The sequence below is a fragment of the Perognathus longimembris genome, chromosome 6 (assembly GCF_023159225.1).
Source record: "Perognathus longimembris pacificus isolate PPM17 chromosome 6, ASM2315922v1, whole genome shotgun sequence".
Lineage (NCBI taxonomy): Eukaryota > Metazoa > Chordata > Mammalia > Rodentia > Heteromyidae > Perognathus > Perognathus longimembris.
Window position 1 is genome coordinate 43,288,675 of NC_063166.1, and position 24,488 is coordinate 43,313,162.

Genomic DNA, 24,488 nt, shown 5'->3' on the forward strand with positions numbered 1-24,488 from the left:
TAAAAGCATAGTTTTTACATTCACGGATTAGCTGAAAGGGTACACATTAAGTTTATAATCTAGGTCTCATTCCACGTTACCATAATTAATAAGAAACATGAATTGAATTAAAAATAAGTGACAGACCACAGGTAGTTACAAAAATAGATGACTTATAGAATAATAAATATCTATGGTTAAGCTGATCACAAAACTTATAAAATTTACTTTTTCCCATAATATGAAGATTAGTACATTCAAGAGAGACACTGAGAGATGTGCAATGAGGTGATGGCAAAAGGCAAAGTACAAAACCCACAGCAGGAGACCAAAGCAAATGACAATATGCAAAACACAAAGTTCCTCATTCTCCTAGACACCAAAGTTAGCTTACAGCCCTTTTTTATCTTAAAATAACTCTATGTTCCTAGGTATAAACATTTTAAAAGATTTATTGGGAAACAGGAAAAAACTGGAAGATTGAACCATCTCATTAAAACAGCTAAAATCAGGAGGATCTGGTGTGATTTTATATATTTCTGACGTGGGGCTTTCAAATAACCCCATAGAGTTTGGATGGTGTTTAAAATTCCCATACAAATCTATTCTATATAAGAATTTTAGTTCTAGAAAAGGGGAGCTTCAAACATCCCAAACACAATGGGGAAGGGGAAACCAAAAACTTCACCAAGCAGGGCGAAGTGCATGAACAGTAAGTGATGCTGCTCTGGGGGCTGTGTGAGGTCAGGGGGGTGCTGCGCCGAACCCCACCTCACTTGAAACCCTACAGTGATCCCCTCCTCATTCTGGGACGGGAATGTGCGCTTTCAGCGGCTGAGGCTATCACCATTCCACTTCCTCACCCTTCATGGCAGAGCCAGTCAGGGGCAGCTCAGAAGGCATGACAGCCCTGCTTCCTACTCATGCAAGCTTCCTGCGGGCACTGAAGGGCACCCCTGACTCCAGCTAGCCTGGGAACCTTGTTTCCTGGCCGGACACGTCCAGTTCCACTGTTGCAGTGACCACAGGGCTCACCTTGGTGGGGGGGCGGGAAGTGGGGGCAAGAGGCTTCCAGAAGCCACCAGACCTTCCCGGGACACACAGGATGGCCCTCGCCTCACCTGGTACCCTTGCTTCCCATCAAACACTGTTTGTGGAAGGCTATATTAAAGCTGTGTGTTTTTTTTTTTTAAACCAGTACTGATATTTGAACTCGGGTCCTTGAGTTCTCACTTGCCTATATTCCACTGTAGGCTGGTGTTCTACCCTTGAGCCACACACCACTTCCAGCATTTGTTGGCTAATTGGAGAGGAGTCTCTCCTGTTTGTTTGCCTTGGCTGGCTTTGAAGGGTGATCCACAGAGGTCAGGCATGAACACCTGGGATTACAGGCATGAGCCACTGGCACCGGCATCTAAAACCCACTTCTTAATGAAGTGAATGCAGAGGCTCTCAAGTCAGAGTGAGCACGGGAACACTCGGAGGGCAGGTGGAGACACAGAGGCTGCTGCAGAGGCCTGGGAGGGGCTGACACGCATGCTGCTTGTGTAAGCCCACTTGGAGTGATGGCCATCAAGACCCTCACCCACACAAAACCCAGGACAGGAAGCCCTCCCGTGGCCCAGGGATGGCTGCCGAGGGCTTGTATACAAGCGATTCGCTGGCAGTCACATGGCCCAGTGATGTCCTGGTGGTTTCATGCCTCGGCAGGGTAGAGAAGGCGGTGCCCAGCTCCTGGTCCTGTCCAGGTGAGCACTATCCCTTCAGAGCCACCTGCAAGCAAGTCCAGCTTCACACAGAGCCCAGGAAAGGGCCGCACCTAGGGGACAAGTGGTGACAGGAAAATCCCAGGTGACTTTCCTGTGCTCTGCTGCTGCTGGGGCTGGACACAGGGCGACCTGAAGACAAAGAACCTGAACAAGCAGGAGACTGCAGAGGAGGAAACAACACATGGGATTGCCTTGTTAAAAATCTCTACTTGTTTGTTAAAGAAAAAAGATCGGCCCTCAATCAAGTGGTTAATTTTGCTGTCCTTGAGATAGTGTTTGAAAGTTCAGCACAGGGAGTCTGCCCTCATCATACCTACCATTTGGAGACTTCAGGCTTATCAACATAAGAATGACAAGAGATAACCCCCCATTCAAATGCATACAAGTTACTCCTAAAAACTGTAGCTGACATGGTTGCAATCAATCTTATAGGTTACCACAGCAGGAAGAGTTCAAATGCAATCACTAAAAAGGATATCCCATGTTGGTTCATAGAAAGATCCACAGAATCAACGGGCATACATGTCCACTTGTGTGTGGTTGTTGTCAATGAACTGCCTGACATGATTCAAGGACGTCCTGTCACAGTTCATCTGGATGGATGATGGAGCACAGCCAGCCGCCATGCTGCCAAGTCCTGGTTTCCACACAAAGCCAAGATGGGAGAGGCAGAACATTGCCAGTCTGCGCACAATTCACTTCAGATGTGTTCTGGGTGGCTCTGGAGACAGGCCAGCATCTCTGCGACAGGTCTGCCTTCATAGCAGATCTGATACACGGCAGTGAAGAGCGGGAACCTGGGTGGGAGGAAGAGTGGGGACAAGATGGGGTCATGTGGCTCCCCTCCTGGAGCAGCTCCATCCTCTGCCCCCCAACAGCCTGCAGCACTCAGGCTGCTCTGGACAACAGTCACAGAGCACAGAGCCTCTATAAGATACGTGGGCTCGCCAGGCATCTGTGGCTCATGCCTGTCACCCTAGCTACTCAGGAGGCTGAGCTGGGAGGAGCATACTTCAGAGCCAACCTGGGCAGGAAAGTCCATGAGACTAAGACTTCCAGTTTAAAAAAAAGCCAGAAGTGGAGGCATGGTCCAGTTGGTAGAGTGAGAGCCTTGAGTGAAAAAGCCAAGCAAGTGGTGAGGCCGTGAGTTCAAACTAGTTCAGAATGGACATGCACACACCCAGACATACGGGTGAGCAAGGCACAGGATAGTCCTTCGGGGTAAATGGTGGCCATGCTCAGGATCTTTGCTGATTCTGGTATGAGCCCAAGTTCCTGTCACTATTTGAGAAGACCAGAGAATAAATTGTCCCCAAAGAGCACCATCACAAGAAGACAAAGAGGTGGCCTGTACATGGCTAGAAACACCTCCTACCCTGTGAGAATCAAAGTGAGGACCCCATTAGCAAAGTCCCCATCTCACTCTCATGGAGGAAGCTTGGTTTATTTTGCCTTTTCTGAGGTGTGAAGACACACAAGTGAAAGTGTGAAATGGACATGGGGAGGAAGGCAAGAGCTGGCTGCCACTGGGAGGAAAGATAACATCATCTGGGTACAGCTGCCCCAGCCTGGTTCGTGTGTGTGTGTGTGTGTGTGTGTGTGTGTGTGTGTGTGTGTCTTTGTTGGTGTTGCTTTCATGGTAGAAATCACTAAAGAGGTAGCCTCAATCAGGCTCTTTCAAAAGGAGAGAAAGAGCCCAAAGTGAGCTTGACAGAATCAATATAGCCTTAAAGGTTATTTTGAGAATCACTTGGGTAGGCTCCATAAAGGCAATTTTTGTTGTTGGCCATGGGGCTTGAACTCTGAGTCTGGGCGCTGTCCCTGAGCTCTTCAGCTGAAGGCTAGTGCTCTACCACTGAGCTACAGAGCCAGTTCTGGTTTTCTGATGGATAATTGGAGATAAGAGTCTCAGGGACATTCTTGCCCAGGCTGGCTTTGAACTGCGATCTTCAGACCTCAGCCTCAGGAGTAGTTAGGATTATAGGTGTGAGCCACCAGTGCCTGGTGGATGCTATTTTTTAAAATTTAAATCTTACTGTAAAGGTGATGTCCAGAGGGGTTACAGTTACATAAGTCAGTTAATAAATACAATTTCACTTTTTCCCTGATGATTTTTGTTTATGTTTTCTTTTCTATCTACCATGTGAAGGTATTATCTATTTAGGATCTGTTATTACTTAAGAGAATATCATTATAATCTAATAAAGGCAATTTTAAGATAGCAGAGACAGAAACACAGCCGGGTGCTGGTGGCTCACACTGGTAATCCTAGCTACTCAGGAGGCTGAGGATCCTGGGACATTTGAATCCATCCCAAGCAGAGATTCTTGTCTCTAATTAACCAGCAAAATGTTGGAGTGGAGGAGTGGCTCAAATGGCAGAGTGATTCAGTTCTAATTACTTAGAAAAGAGATATACAAAAAAACTTTCCCACTGAAAAGTTGTTAAGTTTTTGGGTTTTAAAAAAATTTTTATACCAGTCCTACGGCTTACATTCAGGGGTTGGGTGCTGCCCCTGAGTTTCTTCTTTCTGCTAAAGGCTGACTCTACCACTTCCAGCTTTCTGGTGGTTAATTGGAGACAAGAGTCTCAGGGACTTTCTTGCCCAGGCTCGCTTTGACCTGTGATCCTGAGATCTCAGCCTTCTTGGCAGTTAGGATTACTGGTGCCTGGCTCAAAAATGGAGAATTTTCTGTCCTCCTAGCAAGCCTCTGAGGTCAAGTAACCTTTCCTCTTCTCCAGAGGAGGGACCCAAGGCTGCTCTCTGACTCAGCCACTAGGCCATGTTTCCATCCAAATGGTAATTCCTACAACACAGAACTAACAAGGCAATGAAACTGGCCAAGAAAACTCTAAATAAAAGTCTAGGTGAGAAGAGAACAAAAGGCAACACTTCACAGGTAAGACCTAACAAAGGCCAATCAATCGGCCATCCCACTATGGCCTGTTTGGCCTTCCTGGAACCAGGGTTCAGGGGAGGTAGAGGCTGTGTGGTGTGGGGGCAGGGCCTGGCCCTTGAGGACATTACCACACACGGGTCATTCAGGGGCTGGCTCGGCCCCTGCCCCTGCGCCTGTGTCTTCCTCACAGCTCCTCACAACATGGCTGTCGGGGAGACAGGGCCTTTAAAGATGACCTAAGCCAGGTGCTGGTGACTCATGCTTGGAATCCTAGCTTCTCAGGAGTCAGAAGTTTGAGTTTTTCAGTTCAAAGCCAACCCAGGGAGGATACTCTTATCTCCCAGTAATCACCAAAAAGTCCAAATTGGAGCTGTGACTCAAGGTGTAGATTGCTAGCCTTGAGCAACAAAAATTGAAAAGGACAGCATGCAGGCTCCGAGTTCAAGCTCCAGGACCAGTGTGTGCCTATATGCGCCTGGGTGCACACATCCGCCACCTTGACAATGCCCTAAGCAAAAATGAAGGCATTTTCTGGGCCCTAATTCAACCTGACTGGCATGCTTCTAAGGAGGGCGTCAGGACACAGACATGCATACAAGTGATGGAGCAGAGACATGGAGAAGATGACCATTGAAGCAGGCAGTGCTGCTCACACCTGTAATCCTGGCTAGTTAGGAGACTGAGATTTGAAGTTCACAATTCAAAGCCAGCTAAAAAGCAGAAAAGGCTTGCCAGACTTATCTCCAATTACCCAGCAAAAAGGTGGGAAGTGAAGCTGTGGCTCAAGTAATAAGCACTAGCCTTGAGCTCAAATGCTGAAGGACAGAGCCCAGGCCCTGAGTACAAACCCCAGGGCACCCCTGGCTCCCAAAGATAATCTCCAACAGCCAAGTGGAAGGTCTCACAGGAAACCAACCAACCCGACCTCCACCAGGGACCTTGAACCTAGAACCCACTCCACTGTGGGCTTTACTATGACGGCCCTAACACACTAGTGCAATTGTCTCATACTCAAGTGTGCTCACAAAGATGCATGTGGCAAGGAAAGCTAAGCTAGTGAATTTCACAGTAGCAGAAAACTACAAGTAGCTTCACTATCTACAGAGAGAAGATTGGTTGAAGAAACTGCGTAAGTGAGGTTCTTTCTAGAATCAGCCTGACCACAGGTCTAAACAATCAGCCCCGGGCAGGGACCTCCGAAGGTATGAAGAGGCTTCAGGAAACCGCCTGGGGACACCTGGAAGGTTGGCCATGAAGGCATGCATCCTGTCAGATGCACACGTGGATGCTGCACAAAGTCTAGCTGACACTAGACCATGAGGGCTGAGTCAAATGCCAGCCTGTAGATCTGTGACTGGGAGGCTCTGAGCTGTCTTCAAGGTAGAGCACTGATGATCTTTACCGTTAACTATTGCAGCAAGACTAAAAACATGACTTCTCCACGACTGTGTGGCTGATACAACGAAGTAGCTGAGAATGCTGCCCCCTCCTTTACAGCAATGAGGAAGAAAAAGGACAGAAGACAGGAGACCAGAGGAGTGATGGCAGAAGAAAGATATCAAAGGTGGCTCACCCCTATAATCCTAGCTACTCAGGAGGCTGAGATCTGAGGATTGTGATCTGAAACAAGTCCAGGTAAAGTCTCAGAGTCTTATCCCAGTTAACTACCAGGAGCTGCAAGTAGAGCTGTGAAGTGGTAGCGAGTCAGTCTTGAGTGAAGAAGTTAGGGGAGAGTGCCCAGGACCTGAGTTCAAGCCCCAGGACCTAGACACACCAATATACACATGTAACAGCTATATTATACACACACACTCTCTGTCTCTTTTTCTCTCCTCAGTTTTTATCAAAAACTATCATTGTATGAATGAAGTCTCAACCAATTCAGAAGAGAAGGAAGAGCAAGTTGTCCTAGGATAGTGTGCTCAGGGTGAGTCATGACCTCGTGGTCTCTGCCATAGGGATGGCTGGCTCGGGCCTTCCTCCCCACCTAGTCAAGCCTGGCCAGGCTGTGGGTGGACCCAGGTCAGCTGACTGGCCACACTGATAGGGAATAACTATACAACACCTTGGCAACACAAGCTACCAACCTCTCCAAGGCCATTCCCCGGCCCTTCCTGCCACATTCTGGAGAAGAGAGTGACCTGTACATATGCCTAATACAATGCCTGTGTGTGCCTCGGTTTCCATCTGCTTAGCAGACACTGGTGAGTTGCTGTGTGATTGCACTACTCAAACAACTGGAAAAGAGGTTGGTTGTTTTGTTATCTGGTTTTTGTTGTTTTCTTTTTTGTGCTGATCAGGGTCAAACTCAGGCTCTTACACATGCTAGTGAACTCAGGTACCACTGAGCTACAGATATCTCAGCTCCTTGTTTTGTTTTTATGAGGCTTTATTATGTAGACCAGGTTAGCCTTGAACTTGCATAACACCTACCTCAGCCTCCCAAGTACAGAGATTACAAGCATACATTACTATGCCCAATTTAGAAATCATTTTTAAGTCTTATATAAATCATTGCATATTTGGTGATAGACTTTCAGATGGCCTCTGTGTGACAGGATTTGGGGGTGGGTGGGCAGGTTGGTGAGAATTAGTCTGTATTCACTGACCCTAGGGGATCCTGCACTCAGTAGCTGCCTTGTTCAGAGAATCACACTTCCTTCACCCCTTGGTTTCTCTTTGACTCAAAAATTAATAGGACAGGTGCTGGGAATGTGGCCTAGTGGTAGAGTGCTTGCCTCAAATACATTAAGCCCTGGGTTCAATTCCTCAGCACCAAATACACAGAAAAGACCAGAAGTGGCGCTGTGGCTCAAGTGGTAGAGTGCTAGCCTTAAGCAAAAAGAAGCCAGGGACAGTGCTCAGGCCCTGAGTTCAAGCCCCAGGACTAGCAAAAATAAAAGAAAAAAAAAGTTAACAGGACAGTTAAATGCTGGCCCATAGCTTTTTCACTTAAGGTGGGCAGTTGATCCAGTCCAGCCTGGGTGGTTAATTGGGGGTAAGGATCTCATAGACTTTTCTGCCTGGGCTGGCTTTGAACTGTGATCCCTAAATCTTAGCTTGCTGAGTAGCTGACCAGGGTGAGCCATTGGCACCTGGCTAGGTGATCACTTTTTAAAAACGTAACAGCCCTTCCTAAATTCCCCAGCAGAACAAAGAAGAATCTATGATTTCATATTCTATACTGCCTTAGGAACAGAGACCTCACTGCAGTTTGTGCAGTGTGGGGATGCACATCTCACAAAGGTTAGCTCCCTGTGTTACCAGTGAAGTTCTAGAAACACTGCAAACAGCTGTGCTCATCTACATTCAAAGACCTAGTGTCACTTACTTGTCAGTGAGTCCCTTTTGTTTGAGGATGCGGTACACTTCAGCTGAGGTCTGGGGTCCCTGGAGTTTCTGCCCATTCAGCATCTCCTTTTCTAGTTCTTCAATGGTCTGAAAAGAAAAACATAAAAACCTGTACTAAAAACTAAAAATAAAGTTTATTTCAAGAGTAGGGGCTGGGACTGTGGCTTAGTGGTAGAGTGCTTGCCTTGTATGCATGAAGCCCTGGGTTTGATTCCTCAGTACCACATAAACAGAAAAAAGCTGCAAGTAGTGCTGTGGCTCAAGTGGTGGAGTGCTAGCCCTGAGTAAAAGAAGCAAGGGACAGTGCTCAGGCCCTGAGTTCAAGCCCCAGAAATAGAAAAGAGAAAGAGAGGGAGGGTGTGTGTGTCAGGTACCAGTGGCTCATGCCTGTCCTCCTCAGTGCAAGAGCTGAGGACAGTGGTTTGATGCCAGCTGGCAGGAAAGTCTATGAGACTCTTATCTCCATTTAACCTTGAAAAGCCAGAAGTGGAGCTGTAGATCAAGGAGTGCCAAATTTAAGTGAAAAAGTTTAAGGGCAGGAGCTAGGTCCTAATTTCAACCTGGTTTTCAACCTAATTTCAAATAGAACAAAAGAAGAGGAAGAGCTAAATGCCTAGCTGTAAGCCAAGCAAAGAAAATGGTAGAAAGATGCTGGAGAAGCAAGAGCAAGCAGCCAGGGCAAACAGAACAAAGACCACAAGTTGGGTTAAGGGTACAGGTGTGGCTCACCAGCCCCAGGAGTCTCAAGTGGAGGAGTAAGAAGGGGGCATCAGAGGGAGGGGCAGGCCAGTGCTACCTTCCCAGTCCTTGCAAAGGCCTCGGCCACCCTGCGGTTCCGCCCTCCATAGCAGGTGGTGATCAGGTCGGCCACCCCGCAGCTCTCCAGGAAGGTGCCGGTGGACACCTGGCCCTTGCAGAAGATCCTGGCAAAAGCGATCATTTCCATGAGGCCCAAGCGGATGACAGCAGCCTTGGTGTTGTCTCCGCAGCGGAGCCCATCGCAGAACCCGGCTCCCACAGCCACGATATTCTGCAGAAAGACAAAGCCAGGATGGTGAAGGGGAGCATGCAGGCCCTGCCCAGGGCTGGAGGCAGGCCAGCGCTGGCACAGGGGAAGAGCCACAGCCAGACACTGACAACGCTAATAGCAGTCTTGTTGAATCCCAACTGGACACTCACTTAGGCCTATGGCTTGTTCCTTAAAGTAAAACGGAATGTTTCCTTCAGCTGTAAATTCATACAGAAAAGTCTGTAATCCCAAGTGAACACTGATGAATTTCCACAAGCTGACCACACCCACAGAGCAAGGCCCAGAAATAGCACAACAGGTACCCCAGAAAGACCCCAGCCCCTTCCTGCCCCTCCCACCAAAGGCGGCCCACTGCTCCTCTGTCACACATGGACTCATGTTCTGTGAATGGAGGCCAACAGTAGGTGATCTTCCTTACTAGCTTCCTTGTTTCCTCAAGATGGGAAGTGGCAAGCTAGAGCCTGGAGTGGGCACTGGAGGAAGAGGGCTCAGACATCAGGCAGGAAGTCGGGCCTGAGTGTCACCAACACAAGCAGCAGGTGGAGGCAGAGGTGTGTCTAATGGGAGCCAGCTGTGGGCTGCCAGCTCAGCACTCGCCTCTGGGACATTCTGTTATAGCACTCACTGCTACCATTGACAAGATCTTGTTTTAGAAAAGTTCTAAAATGATTTTCTTCACCAAAAGATTAAAGGAGAGGTGCTGGGAATATGTGCTAGTGGCAAGAGTGCTTGCCTCGTATACATGAAGCCCTGGGTTTGATTCCTCAGCACCACATGTATAGAAAAGGCCAGAAGTGGCGCAGTGGCTCAAGTGGTAGAGTGCTAGCCTTGAGCAAAAAGAAGCCAGGGACAGTGCTCAGGCCCTGAGTTCAAGCTACAGGACTGGCAAAAAAAAAAAAAAAAAAGATTAAAGGGGAAGCCAGGCACCAATGACTCACTCCTGTAACCCTAGCTACTCAGGAGGCTGAGATCACAATTTGAAGGCAGCCCAAGCAGGAAAATCTGTGTAAACAGCAAAAGGCCAAAAGTACAGTTTTGGTTCAAATGGTAGAGCACTATCCTTGAGTGAAAAAGCTAAGGGACAGTGCCCAGATCCCAAGTTCAGGCCCCAATGCTGGCACTAAAATTAAAAAATATGTAAAATAGATAAGGCTTTCCTTTATTTGAAGTATATACTTAGCAAATTTGAAAAATATCTACAGTAACTAGCCTAACTGATGACAAGTGCATTAGATTCTGAGATTCCCACCCTTCAATCACTTCTCACTGGCTACAGGGCAATCATCCATCAGCACACTTACCAGTCATTTACAGAATATCAAATAGTGGATAAACAATGTGAAACCTTGGATTATTTCTAAGACTTCAACCCAAGTTTTTGGAGCTTCATGCACACTGCCCACCATATCAACAGTTCCTACATGATAGGTTTTTTTTGGGGGGGGGGTGGGGGGGGGAGTTGGTCTTGGGGCTTGAACTCTAGGCCTGGTCTCTTCAGCTCAAGGCAGTGCTCTGCCATTTTAAGCCACAGCACCACTTCCGGTTTTCTGGTGATTAATTGGAGATAAGAGTCTCAGGGTCTTTCTAGCCCAGGCTGGCTTTGAACCACCATCCTCAGATCTCAGCCTCCTGAGTAGCTATGATTACAGGTGTTAGCCAGCAGTGACTCTCTAAGCATTCTCCACTTGGCGTTCTTAGGCTCTACCTCACAAAAACCTGAGATGGAACATACTATACTAGTTGGAGAAAAATAATGGTTACTACAGCAAAACCACCATCCACCCAGATTTCTTAACAAGAATATGCCCTCTGCTGATTAAAGGATTATCATAGCCAAGAGATAAAGGGCATTCTAACTTTAAGAAAATGTACTGGCACAGTGTGGTTATGCATAATTCCTCGGAATTTCCTTTTCTGCGAAGAGCTATTTCCTTTCCTTTTCTAGTAAGTCAAATCCTTGGTGTTATTCAGTACAAGAAAGACTATATATAGTGTGTGCTTTTTGACTGGCTAGTTTGCAAGATTTTTTGCTCTGTGTGTGTGTGTATTCTGAGGAGCCTGAGTGCTGTCCCTGAGCTTTTTGTTTTGTTTTGCTTTTGCTTAAGGAAGGTACTCCACCATTTCAGCCATAGCTCTACCTCTGGAATTTTGGTGGCTAATTTGGTGGACTTTCCTATCTGGGCTGGCTTTGAACGATGATCCTCAGATCTCAGCCTCCTGAGTAGCTGGCATTACAGGCATGAGCCACAAGGACCCAGCTTGAATGTTCTGGTTTTCAAAAGAGGACACATAGTTGTATACACTTGCTGGGAAGAGTGAAAGACTGTACAAGGAACCTAAGTGTTTCAGGATACAATCTGGTCATTGATTTTCACTTTCTTCTGTGTTGTTTTCTAGTATATGAAACATGATGAATATAACTACATTTTTAATAGGAGAAAAGCCAAAACTATCATGTATGCAGTCAGAGCTTCCTAGCTGGGAGCCAATGGCTGGAGCCTATAAGCCTAGCTAGTTAGGAAACTGTAGCAAAAAAGTTCACGAGACTCCATCTCAAAGGAAGAAGCTGGACATGACATGTCCACCTGTTATGAATGGAAACATAATAAAGGAGGATTGTGGTCCAAATGCACTTCCAGACAGGAAATAAGGCCCTATCTCAAATAGCCAAGGCAAAAGGGGCTCGGAGAGGCATTGTATTTAATAACTGACAGGTTGAATTGGAACCTCTTTGTACAATTGAAGATAATTTTTAGAAGAAAAATAAATTTAAATCAAAAAGAAAACCAAAGAGCATGATGTGAACTTCTCTGCAATTCCATGCCCTTCCCACCATGCTGGATGGACACCTTTGAAACTGAATAAATCTTTCCTCTTTCTCTCAGAAAAAAAACAATGGCGCTTAATATAAATCTTTAGGTCTTTGAAGGTTATGTCCTCAAAAGGAGTTGCAGGACAGTCATCTCTTCTTTCTCTTTTTTGTGTTCTTCGTTTTGAAGGGGAAAAGTGAAGAGAGAAAAGGAGAGGAGAGGAAGAACAGAGAGGAGAGGGGAGGAAGAAAGAAGAGTATATAATCGAGTTTAAAAAAAATCAATATTCTACTAGTAAGAAAAAAGAAAGGGTAGATGTTGGACCAGAAAACAAGCACACAAAACTTTGAATGTGCCTTGTATTGCTGAGAAAAATGACTTGAAAGCCTGGCCCCAGTGGCTTGTGCCTGTAATCCTGCCTATTCAAAAAACTGAGATCTTGAAGGGGGAATGAAGAAGTTGAAGTAAACCCCATTTTCAGGCAGCCCCCGTTTTGTTGTCTGAGCAAACCCAGGGCAAGCTTATTAGGGCCCAGCCGGTCAAGAACTCTAACCACCTGGGAATGCTTAACTCTAACCACCCCTAGAATGCCTCGAACCCTGAGCCAATCAGATTTGTACCCGTAATCTTGCTTGCTTAAACACCTGACTGCTGTAACTTTGTCTTTTGCCTTTATAAGCTCTGTGTAATCGCAGCTCAAGGCTGCTCCCCTCATCTGTCTGACTGGATTTAGTAGCAGTCAGAGGCCTGGCTCTCAGTTTATAAAACCCCACCCAGCCTGGAGGAGGGGGAGTAGGAGGCCCCCTCCCCCACTTCTATCTGCCTCCACAGGTTTAATCTCTTCCTGTGGTAGTAGCAGGCACAAATCCACTTACAGGCTTCCTGCCAAGAGAAATGAAAAGCCATTCTTGGTTCAAACACAAGACCTGCATGGGTTCCCATTAGCTGCAGCTTTTCCAGAACACATAGTCTAGAATTCTCTCACCCGGCACCCTTTGTTCTAGGCAGGATTTCACAGCTTCTCCACTTTCAAAAACAGCCACTTAAAAACAGCTTTGCAGCAGCTAGGGCCATTACTAAGCAATTAGGCATTGGTGGTGCCCCCTGCTGTCAAGTGGTCATTAGTTTAATGGAGGACTATTAAAACCACATAAAAATCACACCCAAAATAAACAATGTAGCCAAAGCCAGCTTCTTAAATGCATGACAGGGCCTGTCCATGATGTGAAGAATCCCTCACGCACAGTTAGAATTATTGGGCCTACTGCCTGGGAGCCTAGGCTTTAATTGGCTTTAATATTTTAAATGTTCATTGTATATCATGAGCACATATACATACACATTACTCCTAGGAAGAGGCTTTAAATTCTGACTAAAAGAAAAAAAAAAGACATACAACTTCTGAGAGCATGGAAAGGCATATTTGAGCTTTGGTGTTCTGACAGGTGAATGAAGATCCTAACTTCCTTCCCTAGGTGTTTTAACTCAGGAAAAGTGGCTTTTTACTGTTAAAAAAAAAAATCACATAAGCTGGGCATGGTAGTGTATGCCTATAATCCCAGCTACTCCAATCTCTGCCAGGTGAAAGTAGTGAGAATCTTTTAAAAACATGCCAGTCTTCTAGGCAAAAAAAGCAGTGCAGGAGGTATCACAATACCAGACTTACAGCTCTACTACAGGGCCATCATAACAAAAACAGCCTGGTATTGGTATAAAAACAGATCGGAAGACCAATGGATTAGAATTGAAGATACAGAAATAAAACCGCACTCTTACAGTCAGCTGATATTCAACAAAGGAGCTAAAGACATACAATGGAATAAACATAGCCTCTTCAACTACTGGTGCTGGGAGAACTAGGCAGCCATATGCAGACAACTCAAAGTAGACCCAAGCCTATCACCATGCACCAAGATCAACTCAAAATGGATCAAGGACCTCAATATCAGACCTGAATCCTTGAAACTACTGAAGGACAGAGTAGGAAAGACGCTAGAACTTATAGGCACAGGAAGGAATACCTGAATATAGTCCCAGGGGCACAACAAATAGGGAAGAGACTCGACAAATGGGACTACTACAAATTAAAAAGTTTCTGCACAGCTAAGGACATAGCCACCAAAACAGAAAGACAGCCAACCATATGGGAAAGGATCTTTACCAGCACAGCAACAGACAAAGGCCTAATATCTGTCATCTACAGAGAACTCAAAAAACTAAGCCCCTCCAAGCCCAATAAACCAATTAGGAAATGGGCAAAGGAGCTAAAGAGAGACTTCACAAGAGAAGAAATAAAAATGGCAAAGAAACATGAGGAAATGTTCAACATTCCTGGTAGTAAAGGAAATGCAAATAAAACCCCTGAGATACCACCTCACTCCAGTTAGAATGGCCTATACTCTGAACTCAGGCAACAACAAATGCTGGAGGGGGTGAGGGGAAAGAGGAACCCTTCTCCATTGTTGGTGGAAGTGCAAATTAGTACAACCACTTTGGAGAACAGTATGGAGGTTTCTCAAAAAGCTCAATATAGACCTACCCTATGACCCAGCCATACCACTCCTAGGCATCTATCCTGAACAACAGGTCCCAGGATACCATAAAGACACCTGCATGTCCACATTTATCACTGCACAATTCACAATAGCCAAAATATGGAAACAACCCAGATGCCCCTCCACAGATGAATGGATCCAAAAAATATGGTACCTATACACAATGGAATACTACATAGCGATTAGGAATGGTGAAATATTATTATTCGCAGGGAAATGGTCAGAACTCGAACAAATAATGTTGAGCGAGACAAGCCTAGAACACAGAAAACAAAGGGGCATGATCTCCCTGATATATGACTGTTAACAAAGGGAGACGGAGGGCTGGGGATATGGCCTAGTGGCAAGAGTGCTTGCCTCCTATACATGAGGCCCTAGGTTCAATTCCCCAGCATCACATATACAGAAAATGGCCAGAAGTGGCACTGTGGCTCAAGTGGCAGAGTGCAAGCCTTGAGCAAAAAGAAGCCAGGAACAGTGCTCAGGCCCTGAGTCCAAGCCCCAGGACTGGTAAAAAAAAAAAAAAAAGAAGAAAGGGAGACGGAGAGACAGTAGAGACAGTAGAGACCAGGTCTGTGAAACCAAAAACTGTTGTCAAATGGTATTTCCCACAGGATTGGGGCAGCGACCCAACAGTATATAACTAAAACCAAACAACTACTCAACATATAAAGGTCAAAAATTGACCTCTCAGTGGAATACGATAGCTCAAAAGCTATGTATGTATGTTCATATAAGTCTACTGTCGACATATTGTCTAATATCAACATCACATTTAAAGCCCTAGGCGAATTTTCTTGGGCTTGGCCACGTGGCTACTGTATAGGTTCTTGATAAATTATATATTGTATATATGTCTACCTGACCTAGAGAAGGAAAAGAAAAACAGTAAGATATCACAAGAAATGTACACACTGCCCTACTATGTAACTGTACCCTTTTTGCACAACACCTTGTCAAAAAAATTTGTGTTCAATTAATAAATAAATAAAATTTAAAAAAACAAAACATGCCAGTCACCAGTGGCTCACACCTGTAATCCTAGCTACTCAGGAGGCTGAGATTTGAGGATCATGGGCAAGAAAGTCCATGAGACTTATTTCCAACTAAGCACCAAAAAACCAGAAGTAGAGCTGTGGCTGGCAAGTGGTAGAGCACTCACCTTGAGCAGAAAAGCTCAGGGACAGTTCCCAGGCCCTGAGTTCAAGCCCCACAACTGACCAAAAACAAAAACCACCAAAACTATAAAAGAAGCCAGAAGCTGCTGGATCATGCCCGTAATTCTATCTATTCAGAAGGCTGAGGTTTGATGGTTGTGGTTTGAGGCCATACACTCACAGCAAGGAAGAAAGAGCTGCTGCATCTTGCTGAAATGCACAGACTCCTCACTTGGGCCCACAGATTAACAAATAGCAGAAAAGCTTGGCATTCCTGCCTCCATGCAAGGGCATGTTTCCATGGAGGAAAGCAGGAAACCGCTAAAAGGAAGAGGTATCCAGAGCCTCTCCAAGACAAAGAGAAGTTGGTAACTCTTCTGGAACTCCTCGCTGAACAAGGAAGAGGCAGTGGTCAACCTTGCAGTGCCCAGTTGGGATTGCTTAACAACACACACCTGACACCAGCACCCTTCTCTATTTAAACTTAAAGCTCACATCTGTATCGGGAAGGTGCCTGAAGATGAACTCAGTGCTACTGTCATCCCACGGCTGCTGATATCAGGTAATAAACCTCTCTCTGCCCTTCACATTAGCACTTCTTTAGTTGGCACAGAGGGGAAAGGGGCTAGATCTAGAAAACCCCAAAAGTCTGGACCTGAGGTGTACAACTCTGGTTTCATCATGATAGAGACAGACTTGCTAGACCCTAGTAGCTCATACCTATAATCTCAGCTGTGATTTAAAAGTCCTCATCAAAGATAGCTGGGGTACAAAAGTTTGTAAGACTCATGTCCAATTAATTGGCAAAAAGCTGGATGTGGAGATGTGGCTCAAGTGGTAGAGCATCAACCTTTAGCCAAAAAAAAAAAAAAAGTAAGTAGGCAAACCCTGAGTTCAAGTTTCAGTACTGGCACAAATATAGATGAAGGAAATGTTTCCCTTTACTGCCTGTTACTAAAAAATTAAAGGACATATTATTTGACACGCACACCCAGGTTTGAACTCAGGGGCTTGCAATATCATTTGGGCTTTTTGGCTCAAGGCCGGTGTTCTACTAATCAAGCTATACCTCCACTTCTGGCTTTTTGCTGGTTATGAGGAGGTAATAGTCTCTGGATTTGTTGGCCTGAGATGGTTCCCTTCAATACTCAGATCTCAGTCTCTGAAGCCACTAGGTGTGAGCCACCAGGCCCAGCCCAGACACTATTATTCTTCACTGAGCTAAAGTGAAAAGCTTCCAGAGCTAGCTGTCCTTTAGGACTGGACTCAGAACACCTACTGGGCCTGGCCTGAATCACTCTTGCTAGTGACAGGCTGACCTTACCTTAAGAGCGCCACAGAGTTCTACCGTGTCTGCATCGTCTACTACAGTGATTCGAAAATTGGGAGTCTGCAGAAGTTCTTTGAAGATCAGGCCATTCTGCATTATCTTGCTGCCTATGGAAAGATAAAGAAAAAAAATAAACATTCAGAAGCTAAAATCCTTTTATTACAAAAACAATATAATTATCACAGCCCCTTGAACTTCCATGAAAGCCCAAGGCCATGTAGAAGGAACAGTTGCTCCTGACCTCTGAGATGACCCACTTTCATGTGTGAAAGTGCCTTTCTATGTGAACTTTACTATTCTTAGTAAGCTCTGCATTTACACTCATGCCTCCAGCCTTGCCTGACATCCACTCGTGCAAGAAGGCTGTACTCAAATTTCTATGATCAATAACAGCATTCAAAGAGCCCCTAAGGTAGCTGGGGACCTTTCTATGCCTATGATTCTAAACAAGGAAAAGAAAGCCCAGATGGGTGTACAGCTTGCCTGGGTCACCCAACTTGTAGTCTGGAGGCAGAGCCCAAGTTCTGAGCCCATATGTCACTCTGCTCCAAGGCCCAGCTCTGGCTCTATGCTGTACCACTTCTTGGATGTTGAAAGAAGATAAGTAAAAAAAAACAAATATCACATTTTGAGCTGAACAATTCCAATGAAGGAAAAGAAATTAAAGTACCCCCTAGAGGCAGGCACCAATGTCTCACATCTGTAATCATAGCTACTCAGGAGACTGAAAACTGAAGAATATGGTTTGAAGCCAGCTGGGGCAGGAAGGTCCATGAGACTCATTTCTAATTAACCACCAAAAAGCCAGAAGTGGAGCTGTGGTTCAAGTGGTAAAGCACTTTGAGTGAAAAATCTAAGGGACAGTATCTAGACCCTGAGTTCTAGCACAAGAAAAAATAAAAGAAAAAAAACAAAACCAAAAAACTACCCTCAATATGTACCAAGTCCATTTTGTAAGCTTTGGGCATGGGGCTAAGTTCTCCTTTTCCAAATACGGAACTGTGTCAGGCTGGGCATGGTGAATCCTTCCTCTTTAGGTGTGTAAGTGCTTCTGTGCGATGCTGTTTCATTGCTTGGGTAAACCAGCCCTGGTACTAGCACACTGTCTCAGTACCGTGTCTCCTTTACTTCACCACCTATCTCTTTTTACATTCAGCCAGCTATGTCCGGCTGGAAGCTAGTGCTGCCGCTAGCTGGTGGGGCTGAGGGTGGGCGTGCTCTGCCACTGAGACAAGGTAGGGACTCGTCTGTGGCTACAAACAGCACACGGTGTTCAGAGAGTGCCTGCCTCATATACATGAGGCCCTGGGTTCGATTCCCCAGCACCACATATACAGAATGGCCAGAAGTGGCGCTGTGGCTCAAGTGGCAGAGTGCTAGCCTTGAGCAAAAAAGAAGCCAGGGACAGTGCTCAGGCCCTGAGTCCAAGCCCCAGGACTGGCCAAAAAAAAAAAAAAAAAAAGAAATGTACATATCACCCGGCCTGGAACAAAGTGTTATGTAGATTTGAATGACGATGTCCATCATTGGGAAAGTTAAAAAAAAGTGAAAGCAGGGGGCAGCAGGTTGGGTGGAGGGAAAGTGGGAGAAAAATGAGGAAGGGGATAACAAGTATGACAAGAAATGTACTCACTACCTTACATATATAACTGTAACCCTCTGTACATCACTTTGACCATAAAATTAAATTTTAAAAAATTATCATTTTGATTTTGAGCTAGGAGAAAATTCTATTTTCCTAGTTTGAAATCATATAGAGCTATTAAGTTTGACTTCTGAGATTGTAGGTTTGCATAGTAATCTTCCTGAGTATCTTTCATTCGTTCTATAATTTAACTATTGAAAATTAAAGCATAAGAAACAAAACAAAATAAAATAATCATTTTAAATCATGGGTAAGTGCTATTTTTCCCAGTGTAGTGGGTCATACCTATAATCCTGGCTACTTGTGGGGCTGAGAACTGATCCAATAACAACCCGGGCAAAAAGTTCAAGAGATCCTACCTCAACCAACAAAGTTGAATGTGGAGGCTGGGAGCTGGAGGCTCACATCTATAACCCTAGCTACTCAAGAGGCTGAGCTCTGAGGATCCCAGTTCAAAGCCAGCCTGGCAGAAAAGTCTGAGACACATTTCCAATTAACCACCAAAAATCTGGAAGGAGAGCTGTGGCTTAAAGTGGTAGAGCACTAGCCTTGAGCACAAAAGCTCAGAGACAGTGCCCAGGCATGACTGGCCAAAAAAAAAAAAAAAAAGTTGAGTGTGGTGGAGTTTACCTGTCACCTCACCTATGTGGAAAGCATAAATAGAGGATCAAGGTCCAGGCTAGCACAGGAATAATCTTGATATCCTATTAGAAAAATAACTAAATAAAAAAGGACTTGGGGACACAGCTCAAGTGGTAGAGCTAACCTAGCAAGCACCAGACCCTGAGAGGAACAATTCTTCCTATAATCAATAATGTGCTACTTTATTAATACTATAGGTCCTAAGCAGTATGTGGCAAGCAGGGAGCCAGGCCATCTATTCAGTACAGGCAATGACTCAGGACCATGTGAGAAAGACTCTCTCCCATGCCATTTTAGAGGTAATCAAAAGTCCATTCCAAGCTCTATTTCAGTCTCTGGTTGCACATTTGTTCACTCAGAAGTCTCACAAGCTTATTATGTTTCTGAGACATTTATCACAGTGTGTGATGCATGAAAACATCTGCAGAGTGATTGAATCACTCTCATGATTCTGTGCTACAATGTCATTGCTAAAATATGGAACCAAACCAGATGCCCCTCAGTAGATGAGTAGACCAAGAAAATTTGGTACATATACACAATGGAATTCTATGCCTCTATCAGAAAAAAATGACAGTGCCCCATTCGTAAGGAAATGGAAGGACTTGGAAAAAAATCATACTAAGTGAAGTGAGCCAGACCCAAAGAAACATAGACTCTGTGGTTTCCCTCATAGGGAATAATTAGTAGACGTCTAGGGTAGTCCTAGCAGAAGACCACAATACCTCACGAGCTATGCCCATATGAACACATAAGATGATGCTAAGTGAAATAAACTTCAAGTTATGGAAACAAGAGGTATATCGCTGTTGTAGTTATTTTCAACATGCCATGTGAAACCGTGCCCTTCTGTTATTTTTTTCCTTTTTTACGTATTCCCTTCCCGTGGTTTTACCTCTGATATCACTGTAACTGATTTTAGTACCCTGAATATTGTATATACATGTATTGAAACTAGGGAAGGGAAAGGGAATACCAAAATTGAGAGACAAAGGATAAAAAGACAAACCAATGCAACAGCAACACTTACAAAACTGTATGGTGTAAACCAACTGAACAACTCATGGGGGGAGAGGGAAATGGGGAGGGGAGAAGTGGGGGGAAAATGAGGGAGGTAACAAGTTGGATAAGAAATGTACTTAACTGCCTTACATACGAAACTGTAACCCCTCTGTTTTTTGTTTTTGTTGCCAGTCCTGGGGCTTGGACTCAGGGCCTGAGCACTGTCCCTGGCTTCTTTTTTGCTCAAGGCTAGCACTCGGCAACTTGAGCCACAGTGCTACTTCTGGCTTTTTCTATATATATGTGGTGCTGAGGAATCGAGCCCAGGGCTTCATGTATACAAGACAAACACTTTACCACTAGGCCATATTCCCAGCCTGAAACTGTAACCCCTCTGTACTTCACTTTGACAATAAAGAAAAAAGATTCTGTGCTAAACTCAACAGTGAGGACAGCACTCACCACAAGGGGGCACCAGCGCTCATTATGTCAGTATTTCTCAAAGAGGCTCAAAATCACCGTTTTTCATCATCTATTATCACAGGGGGGTCAACACTTCTGACTTTACCACAATTAAAAATTGGCTGGTGCTAGCATGATGGCACAAACTTGTAATCTCAGCACCTGGGAGGGTGAGGTGGGAGGATTATTAAAGACATGGTCTCAATGCCAGAAAAAAAAATTAATTCAAATGAATGTCATCAATGGAGGAAATCATGGGGGTTGGGCATGTGGCTCAGGGGTAGTAGAGTTCTTATCTAGTATATACAATTCCCAGTGCTTCATCCCCAGAAAAAAAACTCCTAAAGAGGAAACTGGGAAAAGCCATATACAGTGGTTCTCATCTTTAATCCTAGCAACTTGGAAGGCTAAGATAGAAAGGACCAAGATTCAAGGCCCTCCAGGCAGAAAAGTGTGTGTGATTTCACCTCCACAGAAGCTAGCTGTGGTGATATGTCTATCCTGCCATGACAGGAAGCTGAAATCAGTGGAGCTGGATGCACACTTGCCCCCCAGGTGCTTATTTTTGACATAGGGGCTCAAAAATACTCCAGAGGCTGGGATCCAGAAGATTGGGTTCAAAGCTGGCCTAGGCAGAAAAGTCTATGAGATATCTCCAATTAAACAGGGGAAAAAAGCCAGGCAGGAGGCATGACTCAAGTAGTAGAGCTTTGGCTATGAACTAAAAAGCTGAGTGAAGGTAATGCCCTGAAGTTTAAGACCCAAACAAACACACAAAAACAAGCAACACAGTGCAAAAAAGTACCTGTCTACCAAGCTCATGGTCCTGAGTTCAAACACTAGTACTGCCAGAAACAGAAATAGGACACAGGAAGGAGGAAAGGGAAGAAGGGAGGAAGGAAGGAAGGGATGAGAATAAAGGGAGGGGAGGGGCGGGGAAGGGAAAGGGATCTGCCTAACCACAGTGCAATTATAGGAGAATTCAGTGTTGTTACACTACTGTCTAACACACACTCCAGACTCAACTCTCACCAGTGACCAATGTGGTCTTTAACAGCAACCTTCCCTCCTCAGCCAAGGTCCAGGACTCTTGCATTCCTGGATCTAGGTTCCCAAACCCCTGTTGAATTCCTGATCAGGCCCCCAGATGGTAAACAACTCAGCCAGAACTAGCAGGTAGTTTAAATACCTAAATAGAGATTAGTTTCTCGGCCTTTCAGAGGAAAAGACTGGAACTCCAACACCAAGCCCAACAATGCAGAGGCCACTGTCCTGCCAGCTCAGTTCCTCCCCTGAAACTCACTTCTAACCCCTCCACAACTGCCTGCCACTGGCTTCCATCTCCCTTGTGAAGAGGGTATTTACACCTCCATATCTAGCCTTTCTTTAGTTCACAGGTACTTCAGAACTCTCAAAGACAGTTCTACAAGCAATGAGAATCTTCATCCCATCACTGTGAGAATGTCCCTTCCTTCACAATGTGTAAGAAAAGAAAAAGCTCACTATTTCAGGAAACAGGACTACCAAATCTGAATCAAGATTCTACATTGTGGTGTGACCTTGCAAAGGCATTTCTTAATCACCAGAAAATGGGAACTTTTCTCACCTATTGTTCAGTTCTCATCAGAATAGTGAGGATGGGACCTGGAGACTAGCTAGATGAAGTGACACATGCCTGTAGTCCCAACTAATTGGAGGATAGAGTGTTTAAGGTCATTCTAAGCAACACAGGGGAAAAAAAGAAAAAGGAAAGGGAAAGTGAACTGGAAAGGAAGGATAAAGAGAGGAGAAAAGAAAAGGGATAGGGAAGGGAGGAAAGAAGGGAGGGAGGGAGGGAGAGAGGGAGGGAGGGGGAGGGAGGGAGGGAGGGAGGAAGGGAAGAAGGAAGAAAGGAAGGAAGGAAGGATATGGAATTTCTTGGCCAGGGGCTTCCAGCACTTAAGGCACTGTCTGCTCCGGGTACAAACAACCTTCTGTTTGGTGTCCACCACAATGGGCCCTTGTGATGGGTCAGGTCGTCCCCTAGCTCTCCATTCGCTAGGGTTGCTGGACCGTTTAGAGGCATAGAATGTCTCTGCACATGCCTGCCCACCCTTTGTCCATGTGAACTATCAAGCAAGGAGGAGGGCACCGTGTGGGAAGCATGAGGACCAAGCTAGGGCAGCTCTGGGGTAGACCTCGAGGCCCTGGGGTCCACTCCAGCCCCACAGTGGCGTAAGAGGAGGGGACGGCAGGGGGAGCTGGGTCTTCTGGTGACTCACCGATCGTGGTCTCGCAGAACTTCTCCGCAGCCACCTCACTGGCTATGTTGGCGCCCATCAGCACGCTGATGTCGATGCCCATCTTCTCCCGGATGATGTCTGAGATGAGCTTCAGTCCCTCAGGGCCCTCATCGATGCCCTGGGGAGAGAGGAGACAAAATCAAAGAGCCAAGGACAGCTGCTCAGTCAGACCGCCCCAGAAAATACTTTTTACATGAGAAAACAGTGCCACGAACTGCTTCAAGAGGAAAATAAAGAGAATGAACTACACCATGCGTGTGTGGAGATGGGAGGGAAAGCTGGGAGAGGACGGAGGGGTGACACTGTCCAAAAAGAAAGGCGCCCACTACCTGATCGATGCAAATGTGACCATCTGTATACCGCCTTTACAATCAAAACCTTTAAAGATTAAAACAAGAAGGAATAAGGATTAAAAGGGCATTTCCTGTAACCCTAGCTATTTGGGATGCTGAGATCTGAGGACTAAGGTTTGAAACCAGCCCAGGCAGAAGTCAGGAAGACTTGCATCTCCAGTTAAACAGTGAAACGCTGCTCGAGGAGCTGTGGCTCACATGGTAGAGAGTCAGTCTTGAGCAAAGAAGCTGAGGGAACGTGCCCAGGCCCTGAGTTCAAGCACTGGCACATGTGCATACATGCATGCATAAACATACACACACACACACATCCACACATCCACAATTAAAACTTATGTATCCATTATTTGGATTAAGAACATGACTAACTGCAAAAAATATAATAAAGCAGAACATGACCCACATGCTGAAGTATATTTTTCCATACCCCTTCTCCTTCCTCCTGCCCCTCCCCCAGCCAAGCCACCATCCTGAACAGTGCACATCTTTTCACGGGTAGCTGTCCCTAAACAAACATGAGGTCATTAAGCCCATTTTTGAAAGACAGTTAAGAACCACACCATTCATCTGTAGTGGTCTATTTAGTACTCCATTACTATTTTAGAAAGTTGCCCATGTGATTGCATGAGCCTTCTGGTTCGGTTCATTTTTGTTCACTGCTATATAGTATTCCCAAACTAAAAGTAGTCTATGATCATTTATCCACTCTAGTGCTGTTCAGCACCTGGGTTGCTCCAGTTCACCTTCACATGCACAGTGAACTTGCTATTATCATCCTCCAGGGCCCTGTCCCAACAGTGTGGGGGAGGTGCTGGGCTCATTCGCAGAATCATGTAACATATGAAGGTTACCTAGCAATAGAAAGCTGTGTGCAGCCTGCTTATGAGGAGTAAACAATGAACGACACCAGGGTTCGCTCTTCACAGTCAAGTGCTCAGCCTCTGGGGAGGGATGAAGACTGGTTGTTTCAAAAGCCCACTGTCAAGCTAGGCTCAGAGAGACAAAGGACACGGTATGCTCTCATGTGTGAAAGGTGGATTTAAGTTATAAGCGTGTGAAAACAAACACAGGGTCATATATATATGCATATATATATACACACACACACACACACACATATATATATACATATATATATATGCTGACTAAATATAATATGTGCAGGGGAGGATTCCAGTGGTGTATCTCCTCTGAACAACCAGACTAACCAGACACCAGGAA

At 45.4% G+C, this 24,488-nt stretch overlaps 1 protein-coding gene across 1 annotated transcript in view; it reads right to left on the reverse strand.

Annotated features, from left to right (window-relative positions):
* Positions 1 to 1,286: 1,286 nt before the first annotated feature.
* Gpd1l (glycerol-3-phosphate dehydrogenase 1 like) overlaps positions 1,287 to 24,488 on the reverse strand; it is a 58,889-nt gene continuing 35,687 nt past the window's right edge. The window contains exons 4-8 of the mRNA XM_048348613.1: positions 22,894 to 23,032; positions 16,876 to 16,988; positions 8,796 to 9,029; positions 7,980 to 8,086; positions 1,287 to 2,545 (exon numbers count right to left, since the gene is read on the reverse strand). Coding sequence (XP_048204570.1) covers positions 2,449 to 2,545; positions 7,980 to 8,086; positions 8,796 to 9,029; positions 16,876 to 16,988; positions 22,894 to 23,032 — 690 coding nt within the window. The 3' untranslated portion in view covers positions 1,287 to 2,448. The remainder of the gene's footprint in view (positions 2,546 to 7,979; positions 8,087 to 8,795; positions 9,030 to 16,875; positions 16,989 to 22,893; positions 23,033 to 24,488) is intronic.